The sequence below is a fragment of the Pleurodeles waltl genome, chromosome 12 (genome assembly GCF_031143425.1).
Source record: "Pleurodeles waltl isolate 20211129_DDA chromosome 12, aPleWal1.hap1.20221129, whole genome shotgun sequence".
Lineage (NCBI taxonomy): Eukaryota > Metazoa > Chordata > Amphibia > Caudata > Salamandridae > Pleurodeles > Pleurodeles waltl.
In genome coordinates, this window is record NC_090451.1 from 636,146,335 (window position 1) to 636,169,036 (window position 22,702).

Genomic DNA, 22,702 nt, shown 5'->3' on the forward strand with positions numbered 1-22,702 from the left:
CGGCGGCAGATCCTTCTCCTACCTCGCCGCCAAGACCTGGAACACTCTCCCCACCATCCTACTACAGACCCAGGACCTGCTGGCCTTCAGAAGACTCCTCAAGACCCGGTTCTTCGACCAGTAGCACCCCCCCTCCCCAGCGCCTTGAGACCCTCGCAGGTATGTAGGGCGCTTTACAAATGCAGTGATTGATTGATTGATTGATCATGCCTCAGTGGGATCTCAATCTTGTCCTTACTTACTTGATGTATGCTGCTTTTGAGCCGTTACACAATTGTCCCTTATGGCTCCTTACTTTCAAAACTGTTTTTCTTGTTGCGATCACCTGTCCTTGCCGAGTGAGTGAGCTCCTGGCACTTTCTTCAAAGCCCCCCATTTCTGTCTTTGCACCCCGACAAAGTGGTGTTATGCACTAGGGCCTTATTCCTTCCCAAAGTCGTTACACCTTCGAATCTGAGGAGCCACCCAAGAGGGAAACCCTAAATAGTCCTGGAATGGGGATTGGTCACCTAGCCAGGGGATCACCAATCTGGAGGGGGCTCTGACGACATCTGCCTGACCTGGCCACTCACATGCTCCCAGAGGCCTCTGCCCACCTTGGTTTCAAGATGGCAGAATCAATGGACCCTCTGGAGGAGCCCTCCCTAGCCATGTACCACCTATTTCCAAAGGGAGACAGTGTTACCCCTCTCTCCCAAAGGAAATCCTTTGTTCTGCCCTCCTGGGCTTGAGCTGATAACACAGGAGGGCAGAAACCTGTCTGAGGGGTGGCAGCAGCTTCGGCTGCCCATAAATTCCCAGAAAGCTGGTAGGAGCAATGCTGAGTGTTCTCTAAGAAGCCCCCAGAGTGCATGGAATCATACTTCCAAGACTGGCAAAAGTATTGGGGTACGATTCCCACTTGTTTGATACCAAACACGCCTAGGTTCGGAGTTACGCTTATGTAGCTAGACATAGGTAGTGACCTATGTCCAGTACACACGTAAAATGGTGTCCCCACACTCACGAAGTCCATGAAAATGGAGCTGGAGTTCGTGGGGGTACCTCTGCTCATGCTGGGGTGCCCTCACACACAGGTACCTGCACCCTGCCCTCTGGGCTGGGGGGGCCTACCATAAGGGTGAATTACAGTGACCTGGTGCAGTGACCTGTAGTGAAAAGGGTGCATGCACCCTTTCACGCAGGCTGCAGTGGCAGGGCTCCCCATGGGTGGCATAATACATGCTGAAGCCCATGGGGGACCCTACACCATTCTAGCAAGAAAATGTCTTCAGTAGAGCACAACTCTCAGGCCGCAGACTGTCACTATGAGGGTCTTACCTTCCAAGAGCGTGCCACTAGAAAACTGAAGACACGGAGAAATCCCAATAAAAGTCTACTTCTTGGCTTACTTCTCCAAGCTGACCAGGACAATGCTGGCAGCCAGGAGGAGGAAGAAGTAGAAACTGACCCTCCAGTCCTAGACAGGGTAGACTTAGGCTTCACTGGGGAGGGTCAGAGGGAACCTTGGGAACACCATAGCCCTGGTAGGAGCACTGCAGATAATGAAAGAGGGTTCATGTCAGTAGGCCCACCTTCACTCCTAGGGGGTTGATTCAGATAGTTCTCAGGAGGAGGGATAGATCATCCTCTGTCAACACCCATATCTCCTCAGTATCTGAGGGGACCCACTGCTCCACCTCAGGGGAAGATTTCTTGGACAGGGAGCTTAGGAAACTGAGGTTGGAGGAGGCCAAGCTGAGGCTGCAGCAGCAACAGCTGGCCCTAGATAGGGAGGTCTTGGTAGTGGAGATGAAAAGACATGGTCTGGGGTTAGCACCCTATGGTGGCAGCAATTCGAGCTTTAGGGACACCAGAATCAGGGAGGACTCATGATTCTAGGAACCTAAGCAAGATAGTCCCACCTTACACAGTAGGAGATAACATTTACAAATGACTCACTGCTTTGGAGAGGACCTGTAAAGTCCAAAAGGTCCCCCTAAAGGCAGTGGGCAGTACTCTTGTGGCTCCCCTTCTCTGACAAAGGCAGGGACAAATTCCTTACTGTCAAAGATAAAGATGCAGGCAATTATACAGCTCTAAAAAGTGCACTGTTAGATGGTTTTAGTTTGACTACTGAACAATACAGGATCAAGTTCTGTGAAAACAAAAGGAGTCCGCCCAAGATTGGGTAGATTTTGCGGACTGTTCTATGAAAGCTCTGGATGGCTGGTTGCATGGGTGTGAAGTAAGTTACTACCTGGGCTTATACAATTTAATTCTGAGAGCACATTTTGAATAACTGTATATCTGATCACCTGCATCAGTACCTGGTGGGCTCTGATCTGACCCCTCCCCAAGAATTGAGAAAAAAGGCAGACAAGTGGGTCTGCACCAGGGTGAGCAAGAAAACTCACACAGTGGGTGACTACAAGAAGAAGGAAGTAAGTAAGCATCAGGATAAGGGTGGGGACAAAGATAAAACTAAAGTCTTCATCAGGCCCACAAAACTCCTCTGGGTGTGGGAATAAATCCTCTTCCTCAAATTTAAGAAGACTTGGTGCTACATGTGTAAAAACAAAGGCCATAGGGCAGGAGAAAGCTCCTCTCCTAAGAAAGTCACCAAGCCCCCCACAACTACTAATACCACGTCTACCTCTAGTGCCCCTAGCAATGGCAGTAGAGGTGGTAATAACACTAGTAGTAATTAGTCCACAAGTGTAGCTGGGCTCACCTTGGGGACTGTAGTGGGATCTAGGCTAGTCTGGGAGGCCACAGAGGCTGTTTTGGTCTCAGATGGGGGCACTGACTTTGCCACTCTAGCTGCCTGTCCCCGTAATATGGGTAAGGACAGGTAGCATCCCTTAATCAGTGCTGTTGCACCCAAGGCCAACAGGGACACAGGTGCCAGTGTCACTATAGTGACTTAAAAACTGGTGTCTCCTGAGCAAAACCTACTTGGTAACACCTACCAAGTGACTGATGCTTATAATAACACTTTGTGCCACCCTATGGCAGTTATTGATTTCATCTGGGGGGCGTTACTGGCCCTAAAAAGGTTTTAGTGTCCTCTGATCTACCTGTAGAATGTCTGTTAGGCAATCACTTGGAGACTTCAGCTTGGGCTGAAGTGGAATTGGAGGCCCATGCAGCAATGTTGGACATCCCTGGGCACATCTTTGCCCTCACCAGAGCACAGGCTAAGAAAATAAAAACAGGGAACTTTGGAGCCTAGAACAATGGCCCAGGAGGATCCTAAACAGAAGAGCAGAAATGGGAAAAAGGTACCCCCTGCTCCAGCCTCCAGTAAGGATTGAACTCCTGAGGGAGGAGAATCTACTCCTTAGGTGGAACCTACAGTAGAGGAGCGCCAAGCTGACACAGCTGAGCTCTCTGGTGCATGGGGGCCCACCAGGGAGGAACTCTGTATGGAACAGAAAACCTGTCCCACACTGGAGAGCTTAAGGCAGTAAGCTGCAGCACAAGAGGCAGGGGATATCAGTGGCACCCATAAGGTCTACTGGGATAATAGCCTCCTATACTCAGAAGCAAGGGACCCTAAATGGGGTGCCACCAGGAGACTGGTTATCCGTCTGAAGTTTAGGGAGTTCCTATTATCCTTGGCACGTGATATTCCCCTTGCAGGCCACTTGGGGCAAAGCAAGACTTGGGACAGGCATGTCCCTCACTTTCACTGGCCCTATGTGTCAGAAGACACCAAGGAGTTTTGTCACTCCTGTGTTATTTGTCAAGCCAGTGGCAAGACAGGTGGCACCCCAAAAGCCCCTTTAATTCTACTACCAGTAGTCAGCGTGCCCTTTGAGAGGGCTGGCATAGATATTGTTGGCCACCTGGACCCTCTAAATGCCTCTGGCAATAAATTCATACTGGTGGTAGCCACCAGATATCCAGAGGCCATTCCTCTTAGGACCACTACAGCTCATGCAGTGGCCAAAGCCCTCATGGGAGTTCTCTCCAGGGTGTTTTTTTCCTAAAGAGGTGGTATCAGACAGGGGTGCAAATGTCATGTCTGCTTACCTTAAAGCCATGTGGAAGGAGTAAGGTGTAACTTATAAACTCACCACCCCTTAACATCCACAAACAAATGGACTAGTTGAGAGGTTTAATACAAAAGGCATGATAATGGGACTCTCTGAGAAACTCAGAAGGAGGTGGGATGTCCTGTTACCTTGCCTCCTCTTTCCCTACAAGGAGGATCCTCACAAGGGAGTCGGCTATAGCCCATTTGAACTTCTGTTTGGACACCCTGTTAGGGGTCACCTTGTTCTTGTAAAAGAAAGCTGGGAGCAACCTCTCAAGCCTCCAAAACAGGACATTGTTGAATATGTACTAGGCCTCAGATCTAGGATGTCCGAGTACATGAAGAGGGCTTCCAAAAACGTTAGGCCAGCCAGGAGTTGTAAAAACAATGGCATGACCAGAAGGCTGTGCTTACTGTGTATCAGCCAGGACAGAAAGTGTGGGTCCTGGAGCCTATGGCTCCTAGGGCACTCCAAGACACAAGGAGTGGACCACGCACTATTGTGGAGAAAAAGGGTGAGGTCACCTCCTTGGTGGATCTAGGCACTCCTAGAAGCCCCCACAGGGTGCTTCATTTAAACCACCTGAAACCATACTATGACAGATTTGACATGACCTTGCTCATGGCAACTGATGAGGGACAGGAAGAAGAGTGACCATCTCCCTGACCTCTTCTCCCACAATACAGTGGGTGACTCAGTAGATGGGGTTGTGCTTGCAGACTGCCTCTCTGAGTCACAAAAAGATGACTGCAGAATCCTCCTGGGACAGTTCTCTGAATGGCCCCCCTGAACCCTGGTTCAACTATATGGTGTGACCACACCATTGTCACAGGTGACAGCTTGCCTATTAAAAGTAATATTTACAGGCAGCCTGATCATGTCAGCGAGTGCATCAAATCTGAGGTGCAAAATATGTTGTACCTGGGAGGCATTGAGTCCTCTAACAACCCCTGAGCTAGACCTGTAGTTCTTGTCCCAAAACCACACTCCCAAAACGGTAAAAAAAAGAGATTATGCTTTGTGTGGACTACAGGAGTCTCAATACAGTGTCTAAAACAGATGCTCATCCTAGCCCAAGGACAGATGAGCTCATAGATACACACTGGCTTCTACCAAGTATCTGAGCACTTTTGACCTGACTGCTGGCTACTGGCAGATCACGTTTTCAGAAGATGCCAAACCAAAAACTACACTCTCCACTCATAGTGGGCACTATCACTTCACAGTGATGCCTTTGAACTAAAGATTGCACCTGCCAAATTACAGAGGTTGGTGAACAAAGTTCTTCAAGGCCTGGAAAGCTTCAGTGCAGCTTATCTTGATGATCTAGTGGTCTTTAGCTCCACCCGGGAGGATCGCCTGGTCCACCTTAGGAATGTGTTGGAGGCTCTGCTGAAAGCAGACCTCAAAGTGCCAAATAGGGCAGGGATAAGTGGTTTATCTGGGCAACCTTGTAGGTGGAGGCCAGATCCAACCACTACAGGCCAGAATCCAGACCATTCTAGATTGGAATGCCCCCACCACACAAACCCAAGTCAGAGCCTTCCAAGTCCTGACAGGGTACTACAGGAGGTTCATTAAGAACCATGACTTCATTGTAGCCCCCTTAAATGACCTCACCTCTAAAAAGATGCCCAAGAAGGTTTTGTGGACAGCTAGCTGCCAAAAAGCTTTTGATGACATTAAACAGACCATGTGCTCTGCTCCTATATTAAGATGCCCTGACTACTCCAAGTAATTTATTGTGCAGACAGATGCTTCTGGTGTAGCGATAGGGGCAGTACTATCTCAGCTGTATGAAGACTGGCAGGATCAACCTGTTGCCTTCATTAGCAGAAGGTTGACACCCAGGGAAACGTGTTGGTCAGCCATAGAGAGGGAGGCCTTTGCTGTGGTCTGGGCTTTGCGGAAGCTGAGGCCATACTTATTTGGCACTCACTTACCTGTTCAAACAGACCACAAGTCCTTCCTATGGTTAAAACAGATGAAAGGTGAAAATCCCCCATAGCCCTAGAGGGAATGGACTATATAGTGAAACATAGACCTGGGAGTAACCACTCCAATGCAGATGGACTCTCTAGATATTTCCACTTAGACAATGAAGACTCAACTGACCCAGGTTAGTCTTATTGTCCTTCGTTTGAGGTGGGTGGAGGGGTGGGGGGCTATGTAGGGAAGTACCCTCTTTTTGGCATGGTTATTCCCACTTTTTGCCTGCTGTCAACTGTGTTCTGACTGTTCACCGGGATGCTGCTAACCAGGACCTTGGTGACTGTGCTCTCTCCCTCTAAATTTGGTTCCTTAGGACTTTGTACAACCTACAGTTGGCATACTGGTGCCCCCATTTAAGTCCCTAGTATATAGTTAGGTATCCAGGGCACTGGGACACCAGGGGTTCCCCGTGGGCTGCAGCATGTTTGAGCCACCCATGGGAGCCCCTGCAAAATGTGTCTGCAGGCCTGCCATTGCAACCTGCGTGAAAAGGTGCATGCATCCTTCACTACAGGTCATTGCACTAGGTCACTGCAAGTCACCCTATGGTAGGCCTTCCCAGCCCAGAGGGCAGGGTGCAGGTACCTGTGTGTGAGGGCACCCCAGCATGAGCAGAGGTGCCCCTACGAACTCCAGCTCCATTTTCATGGACTTCGTAAGCGCAGGGTAGCCGTATTAAGCCTCCGAAACTGGACTTGTTTGGTATCAAACATGTCGGAATCATATGCACTCTGGGTGGCTCCTTAGTGGACCCCCAGCATTGGTCCTACTGGTCTTATGGGGTTTTCCGGGCAGCCCAAGCTGCTGCCACCAGTCAGACAGATTTCTGCCTTCATCCAGCTTGACCAGCTCAAGCAGAGGAAGGCAGAACAAAGGATTTACTGTGGGAGAGGAAGTTACCACCCTCCCCTTTGGAAATAGGTGTATACTATGGCCTGGGAGGGGTAGCATCCCTAAGCCACTGGTATGCTTTGAAGGGCACATTTGGTGCCCTCCTTGCATAAAACAGTTTGCAGCAGACCAGGGAAACTGGACAATGGAAAGGGAAGTGACCACCACTCCCCTGTCAATCACCACCCCAGGGGTGGTGCCCAGAGCTCTCCAGGTGGCCACTTAATTCTGCCATCTTGAATCCAAGTTGGACAGAGGCCCCTGGGAGCATCCGAGGGGGAAGGGCAGGCAGGTGACGTCACATCCCCCTCCTGATAGGTGGTCACCCTGCCTGGTGACCAATCCCCCTTCCTGGGCTATTTAGGGTCTACCTCTCAAGTGGGTCCTCAGATTTGACGTACAAGATTCTAGCAGGACTCCGCTGCATTTTTTACTTCATCTTCTGGCCATTGGGAATGCAACTGGACCCTCAAGGAATCGAAAATCTTCAACTCCAGCGACAACTCCTCTCTGCGACATTGTTTCTCCGGCTCCTTCCAGCAACTGCTAACACTTCCCTGGCTGTGCATCCTCCGAAGCCGACGAGTCATCAGCCTGCACAAGAAGTAAGAAGGAATCTCCCTTGGAGTGAACGAGTCACTCCCCTGTGTCCCCAGGTACCAACTGCAACACCTACCGGCTGCGTGGATCCTCTCTCCTTCGGAATTGTGGGGACCCTGCATCACCGGTGGTGGTCTGGAGTGGTCTACTTGGTCCTCTCTGCCAGCTCTCTAACTTGGGAGACAGTTAGCCCTTGCCTCTCCTTGCAGGACAGAACCCCTGTGCACCACAACCCTTGCAGCTACCAAGGCTTGTTTGTTCCTCCTCCAAAGGATCTTTAGGCTCTGTATAGCGCAGGCCTCCATCACTCTTACCTGCTGCTCCAGCGACATGGGACTCTTCTCCAACTGTGCTGAGTGGGCCTCACTGTGACTCCTGTGCCTGCTGCCCATGGGTAGCCTGGGGGGCTGCCTCCTCTTCTTGTGACTCCCAGCTGCTGAGGGTCACCTCAGACTCCCCTCCTTGGGTTGAGTCCCCTGGGCCTTGCTGGTCCTCTTCAGCCTTGCAAAACATCCTTCTCTGACTCTAGCATTTGCCAAGGCTTGTTGGTGGTTTTCCAGCACCACTGACTGACTGCATCACGACTGTCGACATGGGACATCACTTGCATAACTTCTGAACTCCTCTTCTGCTCCTGTGCTGCACTTCTGATTTTATTCATCCACCGTCGACCTAGTCCTGCATCCACAGAAGGGTGGGTAGTGGCTCCTGCCACAACTGGACACTCCAACTCGAACTGGACTGGGTCCCCTTCTTTTGCACATCCTCTTCTGTCAGGATCCACCTTTGGTTTCTTCCAGTCTTGTCTGGGTCCTGCACAGTCCTTTTCCAAAGTGTTCCTGTGGGTTTGAGGGAAAACCAGGTACTTACCTCTCCTCCCCTAGTTGCCAGGGGGCAACCTGGTACCTACCTTGTGGGGTTCCTAGTTCCTCCAGCTCCCCTCTACTGATTCCACTTCCTTGGGTGTGGAACTGCCTTTCACATTCCACTTACTTAGTATATGGTTTGGTCTCCCCCCAGGGCCTTCACTATTTACTATTGTTTTACTATTTGCTATTGCTTTCTATGCTAATCATTGACATCTAATGTATACATAATAAGTGTGTTTACTTACCCCCTATTGGAGTATTGCCTATTCAGTATTTTATTATTTGTGTTACTATACTGAAGTACCTTTATTTTTGTAACACTGTGTGGTTCTTTCATGTGTGTAAGTGTTGTGTGACTGTAGTGGTATTGCATAAGCTTTGCATGTCTCCTAGTTAAGTCTTGGCTGCTCATCCACTGCTACCCCTAGAGAGCCTAGCTTCCTAGACACTGTCTACACCTCACTAATAGGGGAATACCTGGACCCGATATAAGGTGATAATACCATGCGTGCTCACCACACACCAGGCCACCTTCCTACACTCACCACCACAAAACAACTGTCCAAGGCAGCTGGACCCCTCAGCACCACTGGCACACATAAATTACCTGGAGATTCAAGCCATCAGACTAGCCCTGAAAATGTTTGTTACACTGCTACAGGGAAAACTGTGCTATTAAAGACAGAGAACATGACAGCCATGTTTTACATTCAGAATCAGGGTTCCATCCATTCTTCGCTTTCTGGGCAGGTCCCAACAAATTTGGCACTGAGCAGTTTGTTTCAACATTCACCTGTTGGGGGAACATCTCTCGGAAGAGGAGAACATCTATTGTGGGGTCCCCAATATCCAATGAAGCATGAAGCTAAAGCACCCGTGAAAGGAATTCTCACAGAGTACCAGGGCATAATTGAACCATGTGTCTCACCAATGAACAATCCATTATTCCCTGTAGCTAAACCTGACCATTCATACACAATAGTCTTAGACTACAGACATTTAAACAGTCATACACGCACATTTGCTATACAAAATGCACACAGCACTTATGAACAACATAGTGTGCAAAAAATACAAAACAACCCTGGATATTTCCAATGTTTTTTTCTGCCAAAATATAGCGCCTGAAAGTAGGGACTTAACAAGTTCCAGCGCTTTAGGCTCTCAGAAAAATGTTTGCAGACTCCCACAAGGGTAAAAGAAAATTCCAGGACTGTTTTCAGCTTGTGTAACATCTATTTTACATGGCATTGACCCTGAGGGGTTGTCCAACGGGGATGATATCTACCTTGCAGATGACGACCTCATGCAACACATAATATGGGTAGCCCGCTTTGTTGTGGGATTTGCCAAATTCAGCTACAATTTCAATTAAAAAAAAATAAAAAATGAAAATAGCCTTCTTTAGTGTCTCTTTTTGGGATATGAATTATTAGATGAAGGCAAGAGCCTTGCGCCCCAATTTTTAGAAAATTGCGCACAACTACAACCTCCAAACACCATCAAAAAGACAGTCTTTGTTGGGCTATTAAAATGTTGGAAGAATATACATTCCAGATTATGCACAACACAGTAAACTTTTATATGACTTGATACGTCCTGGCCTTTCCAGCAAATAATGGACAATCAAACACATGCGTTCTCAGGGCATTACAGCAAGACATGCTTGCAACTAAACACCTACACACAAGGGACAACAAAAAACATTTGGTCATCAGAGTAATTGCTGGTGCCATTGGTTTCACCTACGTAACATTCATTGAGGGTGAGACCGTCCCAATTGCACACAAATCACATCTATACTCTACAGCAGAACAATGCTTTGCTTCCACTGAAAAAATTCTCACTGCTGTTCAGATGGCTGTCATTAAAAAGAGACCTCTGGCCCAGGGGAAACATATTATTGTGGTATCCCGGCCCTTGCCGACCAAAGCTAGCGTTCCTAATGCTAAAGCATTACATCCATGTTGGATTCATTGTGCAATGTCTCTGACATCCACTTATGCGGACTATACGTTTGACTCAAAATTACAAACTCAAGAATTTTTGCAATACAAACTTGAATACCCAGTTCCAAACACATTGCCTATTGAACAATATCAAACAATTATGTGCACTGATGGTTCAGCCCAACCAGCTACAGGCACAAAACATCAATACTCCGTTGCTTGCGCAGGCGTGAGTGGCTACATGAAGGATGGTGAATTCCATCCACAACACACTTACATGCAGACCTTAGGGGACTGCACTGCACAATTGGCAGAGCTCAAGGCTCTGGTGATGGCAGTGGAACACGCGGATCATGAGCAGCTGATGCTGACTGTATGTGATTCATACTATTGGTTCCAGCCCTTCAATGAATACCTGCATTACTGGCGCCAAAATGGGTTCAGAGATTCAAAAGGAAACACCATTAAACACAGACTTCTACGGGCAAAAGTAGTGGATCTGAAGGAAACGCTACCTAGTGTCCATGTTGTACATACACTGGGACCAGCGTGTTGAATACTGTTGACTGAGGAAGCATCCAAATCAGCAGTAGCTACGGCTTCTGTTGCTGCAGTAACTCGTTCAAGATCGAAATTGGATGCTGATGGCTGCTGTGAATGCCTCGTCTGACGGCCCGCCCTTGCCAAAGGCATATCCTGTCAAATATTCCTACCACATATCATGCCTCAAAACAGCTCTAGTGGTAATACCACAGGTGGGTAATCATGTGATTCCCAATAAACATCAAAGACCAGAATTGATCAAAGCAGTGCAGGAGGGAATTGCTTCTGCCAATGCTGGCGTGTTGGCTACAATATCATTGTTACAAGCTCTGTACAAACAGACCAAGCAGTATGTCCTTTGTTGTGAGATCTATCAACAAATAAAAGGCTCCACCGTCAAACGCCCACCGCAGACACCCCTTCTAATTTCAATTACTTGGACTGTGGTCTCTTGACACCTGACAGTGCATACATATATATTTTAGTCGCTGTTGACTCATGCTCCAGATATCTATGGGTTTGACCACAATGGTTGGCTCACGCTCGAACTGTTATAAAAATTTTGCAAGTCTTTATCAGTACATATGCTGTTGCGGCTTTACACCCGGACCAGGGCCCTGCTTTTGCCTTAAGGGCTTTCAGGGACGCCATGGCTTCGTTAAAGGTCCAACTGCATTATTTGTCTCCATTTCATCCTGGGGGAAACAGTGTTGTGGAGCGCAGAAACCGGGATTTAAAGCAATCCTTAACAGCCACCGTATTAGGCACGGGTTGTAGTTGGCTTACACACCTGTATGGAGTCCAGAGAGCACTTATTAATCTTCCCAGAAGGTCCCTGGGGGAGGGGAAAGTGGGGGGGCAACCTCATACGAATGCCTGTTTGGAACACAAATGTATGTTCCAGATCTTGATGGTCTTGGCACGGAGGTGGCAGATACACCTTTTGACTTAAACGAAGGTGTCACGTTCTTGCAGGACTAACAACCGTTCTGTGACGACAACGCATCTCCCAGTGCCGGTAAGGGATGTACCAATAACATCTACCGGCTGGATTCCCAAAGTTGGGGATCTAGTGCTTGAAAACATTGCAGTGAAAAAGGAGTTTGGTCCTTCCTATTGTGTACCAGCTCCACTCCTCGGAATACACAGTACCAGAAATGTCATTATACTACTGCTGCCTTGTTCTAACGAAAATCGCTTTGTCTCTATTGACAATGTCAGGCTATACCATATGGCCGATCCTGCACAGCAGAACTTGGTGAATCCCTCTCACTACAGTCCAGGATGTTCCTCTACAGGTTTTAAAGAGCAATGCTGATAACTCTCCGTGCTTGGGGAGGGTGAAAAATAATCTTTCATTATTCCCACTAACTTCTTCTGCGACAAGCAACGTCAACAACATTGAGTGATTCTACTCAACTTCTTCAAAAACGGATGGTATAATCTACTATGATCCACTGAGGGAGACTTCTGCTAGCTCTCCTCCTTCAAACATGGTTAATGTTTTTGCACGAACTTCTTTCTGGATATTTTGCCGACATCAATGACACTTTCACTGACTCATCTGCCTCTACTGCAACAGAACTGTCAAGAGCACGTAAGCTGATCATTTGGCTCAAAATTTACTATTGTATTCTTCCCAGGAACTATCTATGGCTTTTTTTTACCTGTACTTGCCATCCTCCTTTGGATTGGGTTTGTCATTGTTTTCTTTTTACTAATGCATGGTCATAACCTTCCTGAAAGCTCTACAGTTGAACTGGTGGATGAGGTCCTAAAACCAAATATTTCTTCTCACAAGGTCCGCAGAGACTTTTCTCTAGTGAACATTTCCGCTGTACCAATTACTGATGGGATTGTTTGGGATAAAGTATCATTTGATATATATACGGCCCAATGGAGGCCATTCAAATTCCTTATGTTTTTAAACTTTCCATGAACGATGTTATAACACCCCGAGTTGTTTCTGATGATTGGGATATAAAAAACAGTTGATTCTATGATGACTGCTCTGCAATATTTCATTGTATTTGAAAGTGAGGATGTGTATCGATCCAAAGAGAATTATGGAGATATGTTCTGTTATCATTATTATGGACATAATTTCATTCACAGAGCAAGTACCCCAAAGACTATTTTTAATTTTACACATTGGGAACTTTGTCTGACTCTGCCGGGGGGAGTTCCAAAACATATACTGAAAAGTTTGCCTATTTTTCTGGCCACAATGTTAAAAATTCTGAGTCATATTATTTTAAATTGCCAGTAATGGAAAGTAAACACATTATTGACTGATACAAAATTAATTTATTCAGATTCCTTTGTTTCCCGGTTAGCTATAAAAGGCTATGAATATTGGTTGAAGTCGATTGACTTAAAAAGTGTGTGGGGAACTAAATATTGACAAATAGGGGGGAAGGAAGCTTTATTTAGAGCATGCTTGATTCCTGTTCAAATGCTATTTTTTAAATTAAACTGTACAACAGAGAAGTTGTTTAGGCTTGGCAAAAATTAAGGATTTGAATGCGCCCAGTATTCCTGCCCCTGCCAAATTTTACAAATGGCAAAAGTACATAAATGCATCCAAAGATCGGCTCAATGGGTAGGTCCAGAATGGAACATTTAACACATCACTTTCACATCCTGGTGGGTGGTTATTGTGGCCAGTGGACACCAATGGGTGCCATACACGTTTTGCAGACTCCACGTGGGGGTTTAGAACAAGTAAGCTAGACCCTTGCTATGTCTCAACGGAACACTCGGGTATATTAACAACATATAGAGTGTATGGAAATTATACCAGCAATGGTTGAAAAGCTCATCACTTGATGCTGTTTAAGAACACCTCAGTCTCCTGTCTAACGAATCTGCAGAATTTCCTCTTAGGCCCCAGAAGACAACACAGAAAGCGGTTCTTATATGCAGTATATAACAAGATTTCGGAACTTTCTCAACAAGAAGCTGCTGCCTGGTTAAGGCAAACAGATCAGGAAAATTTACAGAAAGCATTAGCCATTGTAGATAATGGTATTAACACCTTGTCCGACCGGATATACACATTGTCTCTTCTGCAATAGACACAGTACAGAGCAACATGTCATCTTTACTGAATGGACAGTCAGCTAAGGTCCATTATGCAGTTAGGTTGGACACTACAAACATTGAAAGCAGGTCGCACTCCCTGGCAACACATTAGCGCAAGGGATACATTTTCAACATTTAATTTAACGTGACAACAACAAATAATGGCTAGGAAGAAAGCGACTTATGTCATGCTAAATATCGAGAATTAGAAAAGTTGTCTTTTACTGTGGCTGAAATAACATCTGCTGAGTGGTTGATACACAGGGTTATTAATGTGCCTATTTCAACACTTCAAGTCACATCCTGCTTGAGACAGATTCCAATAGGCAGATGTGAAAGGCTGGGAGATAGTTACATACATGAGGTGTGGGAGCTTCCCTTTTCATACAAATGTTTCAATGGCATGTAAGAGGACTTTCTTAGCAACAGTAAATGCAAGACTTCTGTGAGCCATTTGATAGTTTGTAAGCAGCTGTCCTTGCACAGGTGTGTAATGCCGCAGCGGCGAACTTGGCTTGCTATCTGAAGGGAGTTCCGGTCCCCTTGATTAGACCTGCGTTCCAGGTGCTCTCAAACAGTAACTATGTGCTCCTTAACAGTGAAAGTTGTTGTGGAATGCGAGACAGAATAGCTTGTCTCGTTTTGGTCTCCCAAATTGTCACCTGTTGTGGGAGTGTCCTTTTCCCCTCGTCACAACAAAGGGAAGTAGCAGAGCTTTGGCCTCATATTGCTACTTCACATGTGAATTTTGACATGTTGAGCGGACTCAAGGCTTTATTGTTTTAAAAACATGTAGTGCTTACATCTGCACGTGAGACCTATGCGCTTCAAGTTGCAAGGTCATCTGCAGGGATTCAGTCACTTTTAAGAGCAAACTTTCCGAGACACTTTGGTGAACTTGTGGGATGAATATGTAACGCGTCCAGTACTACTGGAATTTCGCATTTCTTAAAGGATGTTGGTTCTGGTTTTGTTCACACCTTTTCCTCTATATTTGGCTTAATACCTTCAGCGCCATACACTCAATATTTTTGGATGTTGTAGGGGGATTTCCGATTACTTTGGCTATGAAAGGTAGCATTCTGCTGTTGCTATTTTTTCTGTGCAATGCTGTCCCTTCAAAACAAGGAGGACTGAAAACGCTTTCACAGGCACAACTGTGTCGCAAATGTATTATGCAGTATTTCAGAGCACCACTCCTAAAAGAACTGGAGTACGACTGGTCAGACCGATTTTTGATTGTGTGCAGCCGGTGTTTCGATTCCTTTGGTGCCTTTTCAAATGTGCACTGAAAGTTTGTCTTTCTACACAGCATTTACTTTCATTGGATGCTGATCTGTTGATGTTCTCGTTGAGGGCTCATTACCAGACATGCTTGTCGAGGGTGCGTTTGCTCTGGGAAGCTGTCGTGGATAATGGAGCTGTTAACTTACCATTGGGCACACCACAGAATGCTGCTGCCTCAGCTGAAGCTCAGGCTTTGGAACACAAGTGCTCTATGGTTTTCCTTGGCACTGATTTTGATATTTTGTCTACCTGCCGAAATGGAACATTTGCTGGCTTCAATTGTCCCAGATATAATTGGCGATTTTAAAAAGGACATTGAAATTTGAATTCATTTTTTGTTGTTGTCACTACTAATGTTTTAAATTGCCCTTTTTTCCGGTCCAGGGAGGACCTTGCTTGTCAGTTTGGGCTGGACTGTTCCCATGAGGAACAGGGTCAAGACTGATTTGCATATGGCTGGCTCCAAGCTGGATCGGTATGGTGAGCAAAAGAGCGATGGATTATACCCAGATCTGTGACTGGGGGTGAGTGTTTGCATTGTTCAGCACTCCGTCCATCATCCTTTTGTGTTCCCAAATAGGAAGGCCCAAACCTTATATTCTAAGGACAATGGAAATAGAACATGCTCTCTTTCATAGACAGCACCAAAATTAAAAATCACTCTTTCAGGAAGAAATGAAAAAAACATTCTCTGAACAGTCCCTTCTACTGAGGCTTTTCTAAATGTTTAGTTGCATTCTACATGTGCCATCACTAAGCCCCAACCAACACCTAGCCAGTATATCAAACAAGCACTGGCAATGCCAATTACGTCTGGCTTTAAAGGAACGTTGTATGGTAATGTGAAGCACTATAAGTAAATAGCATGGGAAAAGAGATGTATTTGTGTGGATGCAAAGAACTGTAGAATGATATGTGTAGGTTAAAAGGTCAGGTGAGAGCTGCACCGTCAATCCAGACCTAAATATTTATGTCGGTTAAGACTGCCCTCATCCCATTTATGCCTCTGCAGGGTAAAAAAACACATAGATTATTTAGTTTTTTAAGCCACTATGCTAGCGTTCCAATGGCTTGTGTGTGTCCCTGAAATTTCAGGCTTAGGCAGCTGGATAAATAAACAAAATGATCATGTGTGGAAGGCAAGCTGTCTTTTTTTGGACACACACAACTTCTGCCCGATCAAAACATGTACTCCTGGCTCCCAACGTTTGGGCAGGGCCAAAGGCCCTCTTTGGTAAGGATCACATAATTGTCTGGCAACAGCTACCCTGTAAAGCCAGACCATAGAGACTCCTTAATCAAATGAAAAATAATTCTTAAACTGCTCACCAAGCGGCTCTGTCAGTTTCTTTGTCTCAGCCAAACAGTCATTGTCAGCAAATGCATTCCCAGAAACAAGACACATATTACTTATTGAATACTAAATTAAAATGTCCACTTATATCATGATAATTAAATGCACTGTGGATTTCTACTGTTCCATCATGACTAACATTCCTTCTGCACTTTAATCTCATCTGCAGTTTCATCTATGTAAGACCACAGATTCCGGGTGAAGCCATATGGTGACAAGGTTATAAGTCAGACTCAAAACACAATGGACCAACAACCATGTAGGACACTCATGGGTCCTGGCCCCTTACCTTGTCCATTTCAAGCAAGTAGGCATCAATGTAGGCCTTTGGGTTCTCAGCATCAAGTGTTTGTCTGTGCTCCTGGATGGTCTTGTCAATGAACTGGAATATTTCACAAGCATTGTCCAATATTTTCTGGTGTGGCCCAGGAAAGGGTCTAAAAAAAGGGCACATATTGACCATCTGAAAGTACACAACAGAATGCTAAAAGAATACAGAGGTTGTCCTAAACTCACAGCTTTCAAAATCCTCATACGTCCTTCTCAATATTTTCTGCCAGTCTGAGGGCTGTTCCAAACACAAGTCACTCTTAGGTGGCCTGTAGTAAACAACCTTTCCTTATGTTAATCTACGCACTTCATTGTTGTACGTTTTTTGCCTCTCTATCAAAGTGTCCATTATCAGGTGAAAACCCTTGGTAAAGGGCTGCAAAAGGGTAACTACTGTGCATATCATAGGATAAATTTGAACAGACATATGCCTTCACATCTCTTCAACACTCTGTTAGCCACCTTAGACCTACCATTTTACAAAACTGTGTAATTTGGTGCATTAATGAAATTGGCTGACATAGAACAAAACAAGAATACAACCGGTGAAAGGGTGACAATCTTCTGTCCTAGTAAAATGGTATCAAACTGACACCTTAAGAGAACATGTCTCCTACTGCACATTACAGGAAATGGTTTCTAAAATGTTTATGTTTTTCTTGCAGTGAAATAAAGATACTTTGGTAGAAAGAAAACACTGTGGTTCTTGGCCGTACCTGAGCAGCCAACCCGCCAGCCAGCCGAACATTGTTGCTAAGTAGATGAAGAAGATACTGGAATTTGGCATCGCTGTACTCAAACCGATTTCCAAAGACGAGTGAGCAAATTATGTTGGAGACAGCATTGGTTACTTTGAACTGAGGATCAAATGGCTGACCTGAAGACAAAGGCGGTCATTCTGACCCTGGCGGTTGACTACTGCCAGGGCCGGGGACCGCGGATGCACCGCCAACAGGCTGGCGGTGCATCCATGGGCATTCTGACCGCGGCGGTACAGCCGCGGTCAGAAACGGGAAACCGGCGGTGTCCCGCTGGTTTCCCGCTGCCCTAGGGAATCCTCCATGGCGGCGCTGCAGGCAGCGCCGCCATGGGGATTCCGACCCCCTTACCGCCAGAACCTGGCTGGCGGTAACGGGTGTCGTGGGGCCCCTGGGGGCCCCTATATGGGCACTGCAGGGGCCCCCTAACAGGGCCCCACCAAGATTTTCAGTGTCTGCCAAGCAGACACTGAAAATCGCGACGGGTGCAACTGCACCCGTCGCACCCCTTCCACTCCGCCGGCTCCATTCGGAGCCGGCATCCTCATGGAAGGGGGTTTCCCGCTGGGCTGGCGGGCGGCCTTCTGGCGGTCGCCCGCCAGCCCAGCGGGAAACTCAGAATTACTGCGGCGGTCTTTTGACCGCGCAGTGGTATTCTGACGGCGGGACTTTGGCGGGCGGCCTCCGCCCCCCGCCAAAGTCAGAATGACCCCCAAAGTATTGGAAAGGAGTGTTCAACACTGGAAAGTTAGAGTGCCTCTAACCTACATAAAGGATTACTTTGATGTTAACTCATACAGATAGTGCACCATGAAGGTGCACTTCAAGCCAAATAATTGGTGTATATGAGTCTCCAATGCCAGCATAAAGCACATGAAACCAGCAAAGAGACTCAAACACATAAGGAGGCACCAATCATGACAAAGGTCCCCTGGGACAAGCAAAGAACCCCAGGAGACAAATAACCCCCACCTCACCAGTTTTCCACAGAAACAGCAAATAACACCACTGTCACCAGCAAATAGAGATTTCAACACCAGCAAAAGGAAACCACCACCATTTAAGGAAGCCCACCACTATCTAAGAGCATCCAGCACCACTATATGACCCGTACAACTACCAACAAAGAGCCCTCAATACCAGCAATTGGTCTTTGTTGCCAGAAATGAACGCCTGTAATCAGTTACATCCACCACTTACTCTACAAGTTAAGAAACTATGGGCCCAATATAGAGTCTGACCCAAACAAAATATCTTCCCCTCAAAAAAAACCCTTCATTAAAGCCTCTTCGGCACCAGAAGAGACTCATACCACATCAGACAAGAGCTACTTTCAACATCAGATGGCCCCATGGTCAGCAGAGAGACCCAGAAACTAGCAGTTAAGCTACTCTCCAGCATATGGTGGTCCAGTCACCATTTGAGAGGCCGCAGGGTTACAGCTGTCAACAGAGGGCACTGGCCACCAAAAAAAAGACAAAGTCGCGGAATGTCCAAGGAATGACCATCATATCCTAAGCAGACGAAACCCAGCTCATCCTCTCACTACCAGAATACCCCCTCCAGCACAAGGGCCAACTTCTGCAGGTGTATGACAGACATCGCCGACTGGATGAAAAACAACTGCCTGAAACTCAACACAGACAAAAACGGAAGTGCTGATCTTTGGGAACAACACCTCCCCATGGAAAGATTCTTGGTGGTCTTCCGAACCAGGACCCACTCCGACAGACCACGCATGCAACCTTGGCATTATCCTGGACAGCAAGCTCACCATGAAAAAGCAGATCAACGCAGTCTCCTCTGCCTGCTTCCTCATTCCTTGCATGCTCCGTAAGATTTTCATATGTTTCCTCAACCACATGACACGAACCGTCACTCAGATTCTAGTCACCAGTCTGGTGGAATGCAGCAACGTACTCTATGTAGGAATCACCATGCACCTCCTAAGGAGACTACAGAATACAGCAGCCAGACTCATCCTCAACCTCCCCTAACAGACCCACAAACCCCGCCACCCATCCTCCCCCCCCCCCCAACCCTCTGACCCCCTCCCCCACCCCCTGGCTCAAGAAGCTCCACTGGCTGCCGATTCCAAAGAGATGCCAATTTAAAATTCTGATTCACTCCTACAAAGCCCTTCACAATCAAGGACCAGCATACATCAACCACTGCTTAAACCCTCCAGACACCTGGGCTCTGCTTCCCTCGTCCTTGCACTCATCCCCTGCATCCACACAAGCAACAGTGGAGGATGCTCCTTCTCCTACCTCACTGTGAAATCCTGGAACAACCCCACCTGCTTTATCTACGGACCTTAAAACTCTCTTGTGGAATTAGGAAAAGGACTAAAGACCTGCCTGTTCAACTGAGCCCCCTCAGCAGCACCTAGATACCCTTGTGGGTGATTAGCAGCGCTCTAATAAATCCTGGTTTTGTTTATTTGACAGAGAGCCCTAGTGACCAGTAAAAATGCTACCTAAAGAAAGGCAAAGTTGTCCTACCCTTTGTTTCTTGAAAGGCCCGGATCAGGAATGTTGATTCCTCGGATATCCGTGCTTCTAAGCTCTTCTTCCCCAAGCCAAAATTTCGAAGAGTCATCAGAGTAAATCTACGTTGTTGTTTCCAAGAAGGTCCATACGGGGCAGTCAGTATCCCTGAAAAAAAAAAATATATATTGTTTTTGTAGGAAGCTGGCCTGTTGTGTAGTGGGTACCTTGGGAACTTACACCTTATATCAGGTCCAGTTATCCTTATTAGTGAAATGTAGTGTTCTAGCAGCTTAGGCTGATAGAGGTAGCTATAGCAGAGCAGCTTAGGCTGAACTAGGAGACATGCAAAGCTCCTTCAATAGCACTTATAGTTACACAGTACTTATACACAAGTAAAGACAATACTCTGTGTTACCAAAAATAAAGGTATCTTTATTTGGGCGACACAGTACCAAACATATCTTAGAGGCAATACTCCTTCTGGAGGTAAGTATTGTACACAATATATATACAGTAGACACCAAAATAAGGTAAGTAATTAGACATAGAATAGTGCAAACAATAGGAAATGCTACAGAATCCAATGGGAGAAAATAGGTCTAGGTATAACACAAACCATATACTAAGAAAGTGGAATGTGAATCACAAATTCCTCCCTAGACAAGTGTAGTGTGTGCAGAATCGCTGGGAAAGTAAGAATACAGTAAAGGTAAGTAAATGTCCCCACCCCAGAGCCCCGAAAAGCAGGAGTAAAGTCCTGCAAGTTTCCTGAGGACACACTACAAGTAGTGATTAGAGTTATTGCAAGAACCAACCAAGACTGCACTCAACAAATGGTGGATTCCTGGACCTGAAGACCTGCAGAGGAAGGAGACCAAGTCCAGAAGTCAAAAGAAGGCCCAGGAAGGACAGGAGCCCCTGCCAACCCAGAAGAGGGTAGAGTTCCCGGTTGGACGAAGACTGCAGGAATGCCCCCAAGAAAGATGTCAGCGGGTTCCTGCATGATGCACTGGATGTCCCACGAAGAGAAGTTGGATGCAGGCGAGTTTTGGCGCTGGTTTCCTCCAACAAGCCTTGGTTCTGGCAAAGTCGCGTTTTGAATCAAGTTGCCGCTATCTGGACCCAGGAGGGACCTGGGGGCCTCAACTCTCTGTGAGGAGGAAGAGGGGGCTCTAAGCACTTCAGAGAGCCCTCAGGACATCAGATAGCACCCACTGGAGTCCCAGGACACAGGGACAAAGGAGGTGCAAAATGCGGTTGGTGCAACACTACAAAGGAAGGTCCCACTCTGCTGGATAACAACGCAGCTAGTTGAGCGTCTCAGGATAGAGTGCTGGGGACCTGGGCCAGGCTGTGCACGAAGGAATTTTTAAATAGTGCACAGAGGCCTCTGGAGGTGAAGACGGCGCTGTGCACAGGGGTACTGTCGTTCTGGGGGAAGGCAAGGTTTTACCTCCTCCAAATTGGGACAGCAGGACCTCAGGACAGTCTGTGTTGATGGGGTCCACCCTCTGTGTTCCAAGGAGCACGCTTGTCGCCAGGAGAGGAGTCCAAGAGAACCGGTCATCGACTTCAGAAGATGCCTGCGTGAGCAAGGAAGTGACTGTCACTTCACAGGAGAGTTCTTCGGTCCTTCTGGTGCAGGGTAAAGACAGGGAGTCCCCAGAGCGTGCACATCGTTGAAACTGTTGCAGTTGCTGTCTGGAGCTGAAGTTGCAGAGGAAAAAGTAGCCCTTCTGGATACTTTGTTGCAGTTACAGCGGTTCCAGGAGCAGTCTGCAGTTGATCCGAGGTCAGAGGATGAAGTAGTAGTTGCAGAGGATTCCTGCTAGAAACTTGCAAGTAGAATCTGAAGAGAACCCACAGGAGAGACCCTAAATAGCCCTGAGAGGGGGATTGGCTACTTTATCAGGTAAGGACCTATCATGAGGGGTCTCTGACGTCACCTGCTGGCACTGGCCACTCAGAGGCCTCCAAAGTGTTCCCACACCCTGCAAAGCAAGATGGCTGAAGTCTGGGACACACTGGAGGAGCTGGGTGGAATGGGTTCACGACCTGTTGCTGGCAAAGGGATGAAGCAAGCATGCCCCATGGTGATGTATTCTTTTTAATTATTATTTTTGGCTTTGCGTTGTGCATGAATATATAATCACTGTATATGCAGAGATATAATCCATGATTAAAGTAGTGTATTTTTAGGTTTTATGAATATTTTTATTCTACTGCTGTGATTATTTTTGGAGGTGTACTTGTGTTGCTGCATTTGACCTACATTTCTCCTATATGCAAACCCGAACCAGAATTTTAATAAATGTATTACTCAGACTAAGAGCCCTGTATTGTTGGAATTCCTTTTATTCTTGTTTCCTCTCGGTTCTTGGACTGAGAGGGTTACATACCAGAAATTCCTTTCAGTATTTGTGTATTTCTTATTAGACTGCAATAGAGCAAAACACATTGGGGTAGTCGGGCAGTGAAAGGGGGAGTTAGAAGTGCAAAATTTTAAAGTGAAATATGCTTGGCAAAAAGTC

At 46.7% G+C, this 22,702-nt stretch overlaps 1 protein-coding gene across 1 annotated transcript in view; it reads right to left on the reverse strand.

Moving 5' to 3' along the window:
• LOC138267167 (cytochrome P450 2J2-like) overlaps positions 1-22,702 on the reverse strand; it is an 86,349-nt gene that overhangs the window by 31,913 nt on the left and 31,734 nt on the right. Inside the window, exons 3-5 of the mRNA XM_069216016.1 lie at positions 20,184-20,336; positions 17,638-17,798; positions 16,881-17,054 (exon numbers count right to left, since the gene is read on the reverse strand). Of these exons, the coding sequence (XP_069072117.1) occupies positions 16,881-17,054; positions 17,638-17,798; positions 20,184-20,336 (488 nt within the window). The remainder of the gene's footprint in view (positions 1-16,880; positions 17,055-17,637; positions 17,799-20,183; positions 20,337-22,702) is intronic.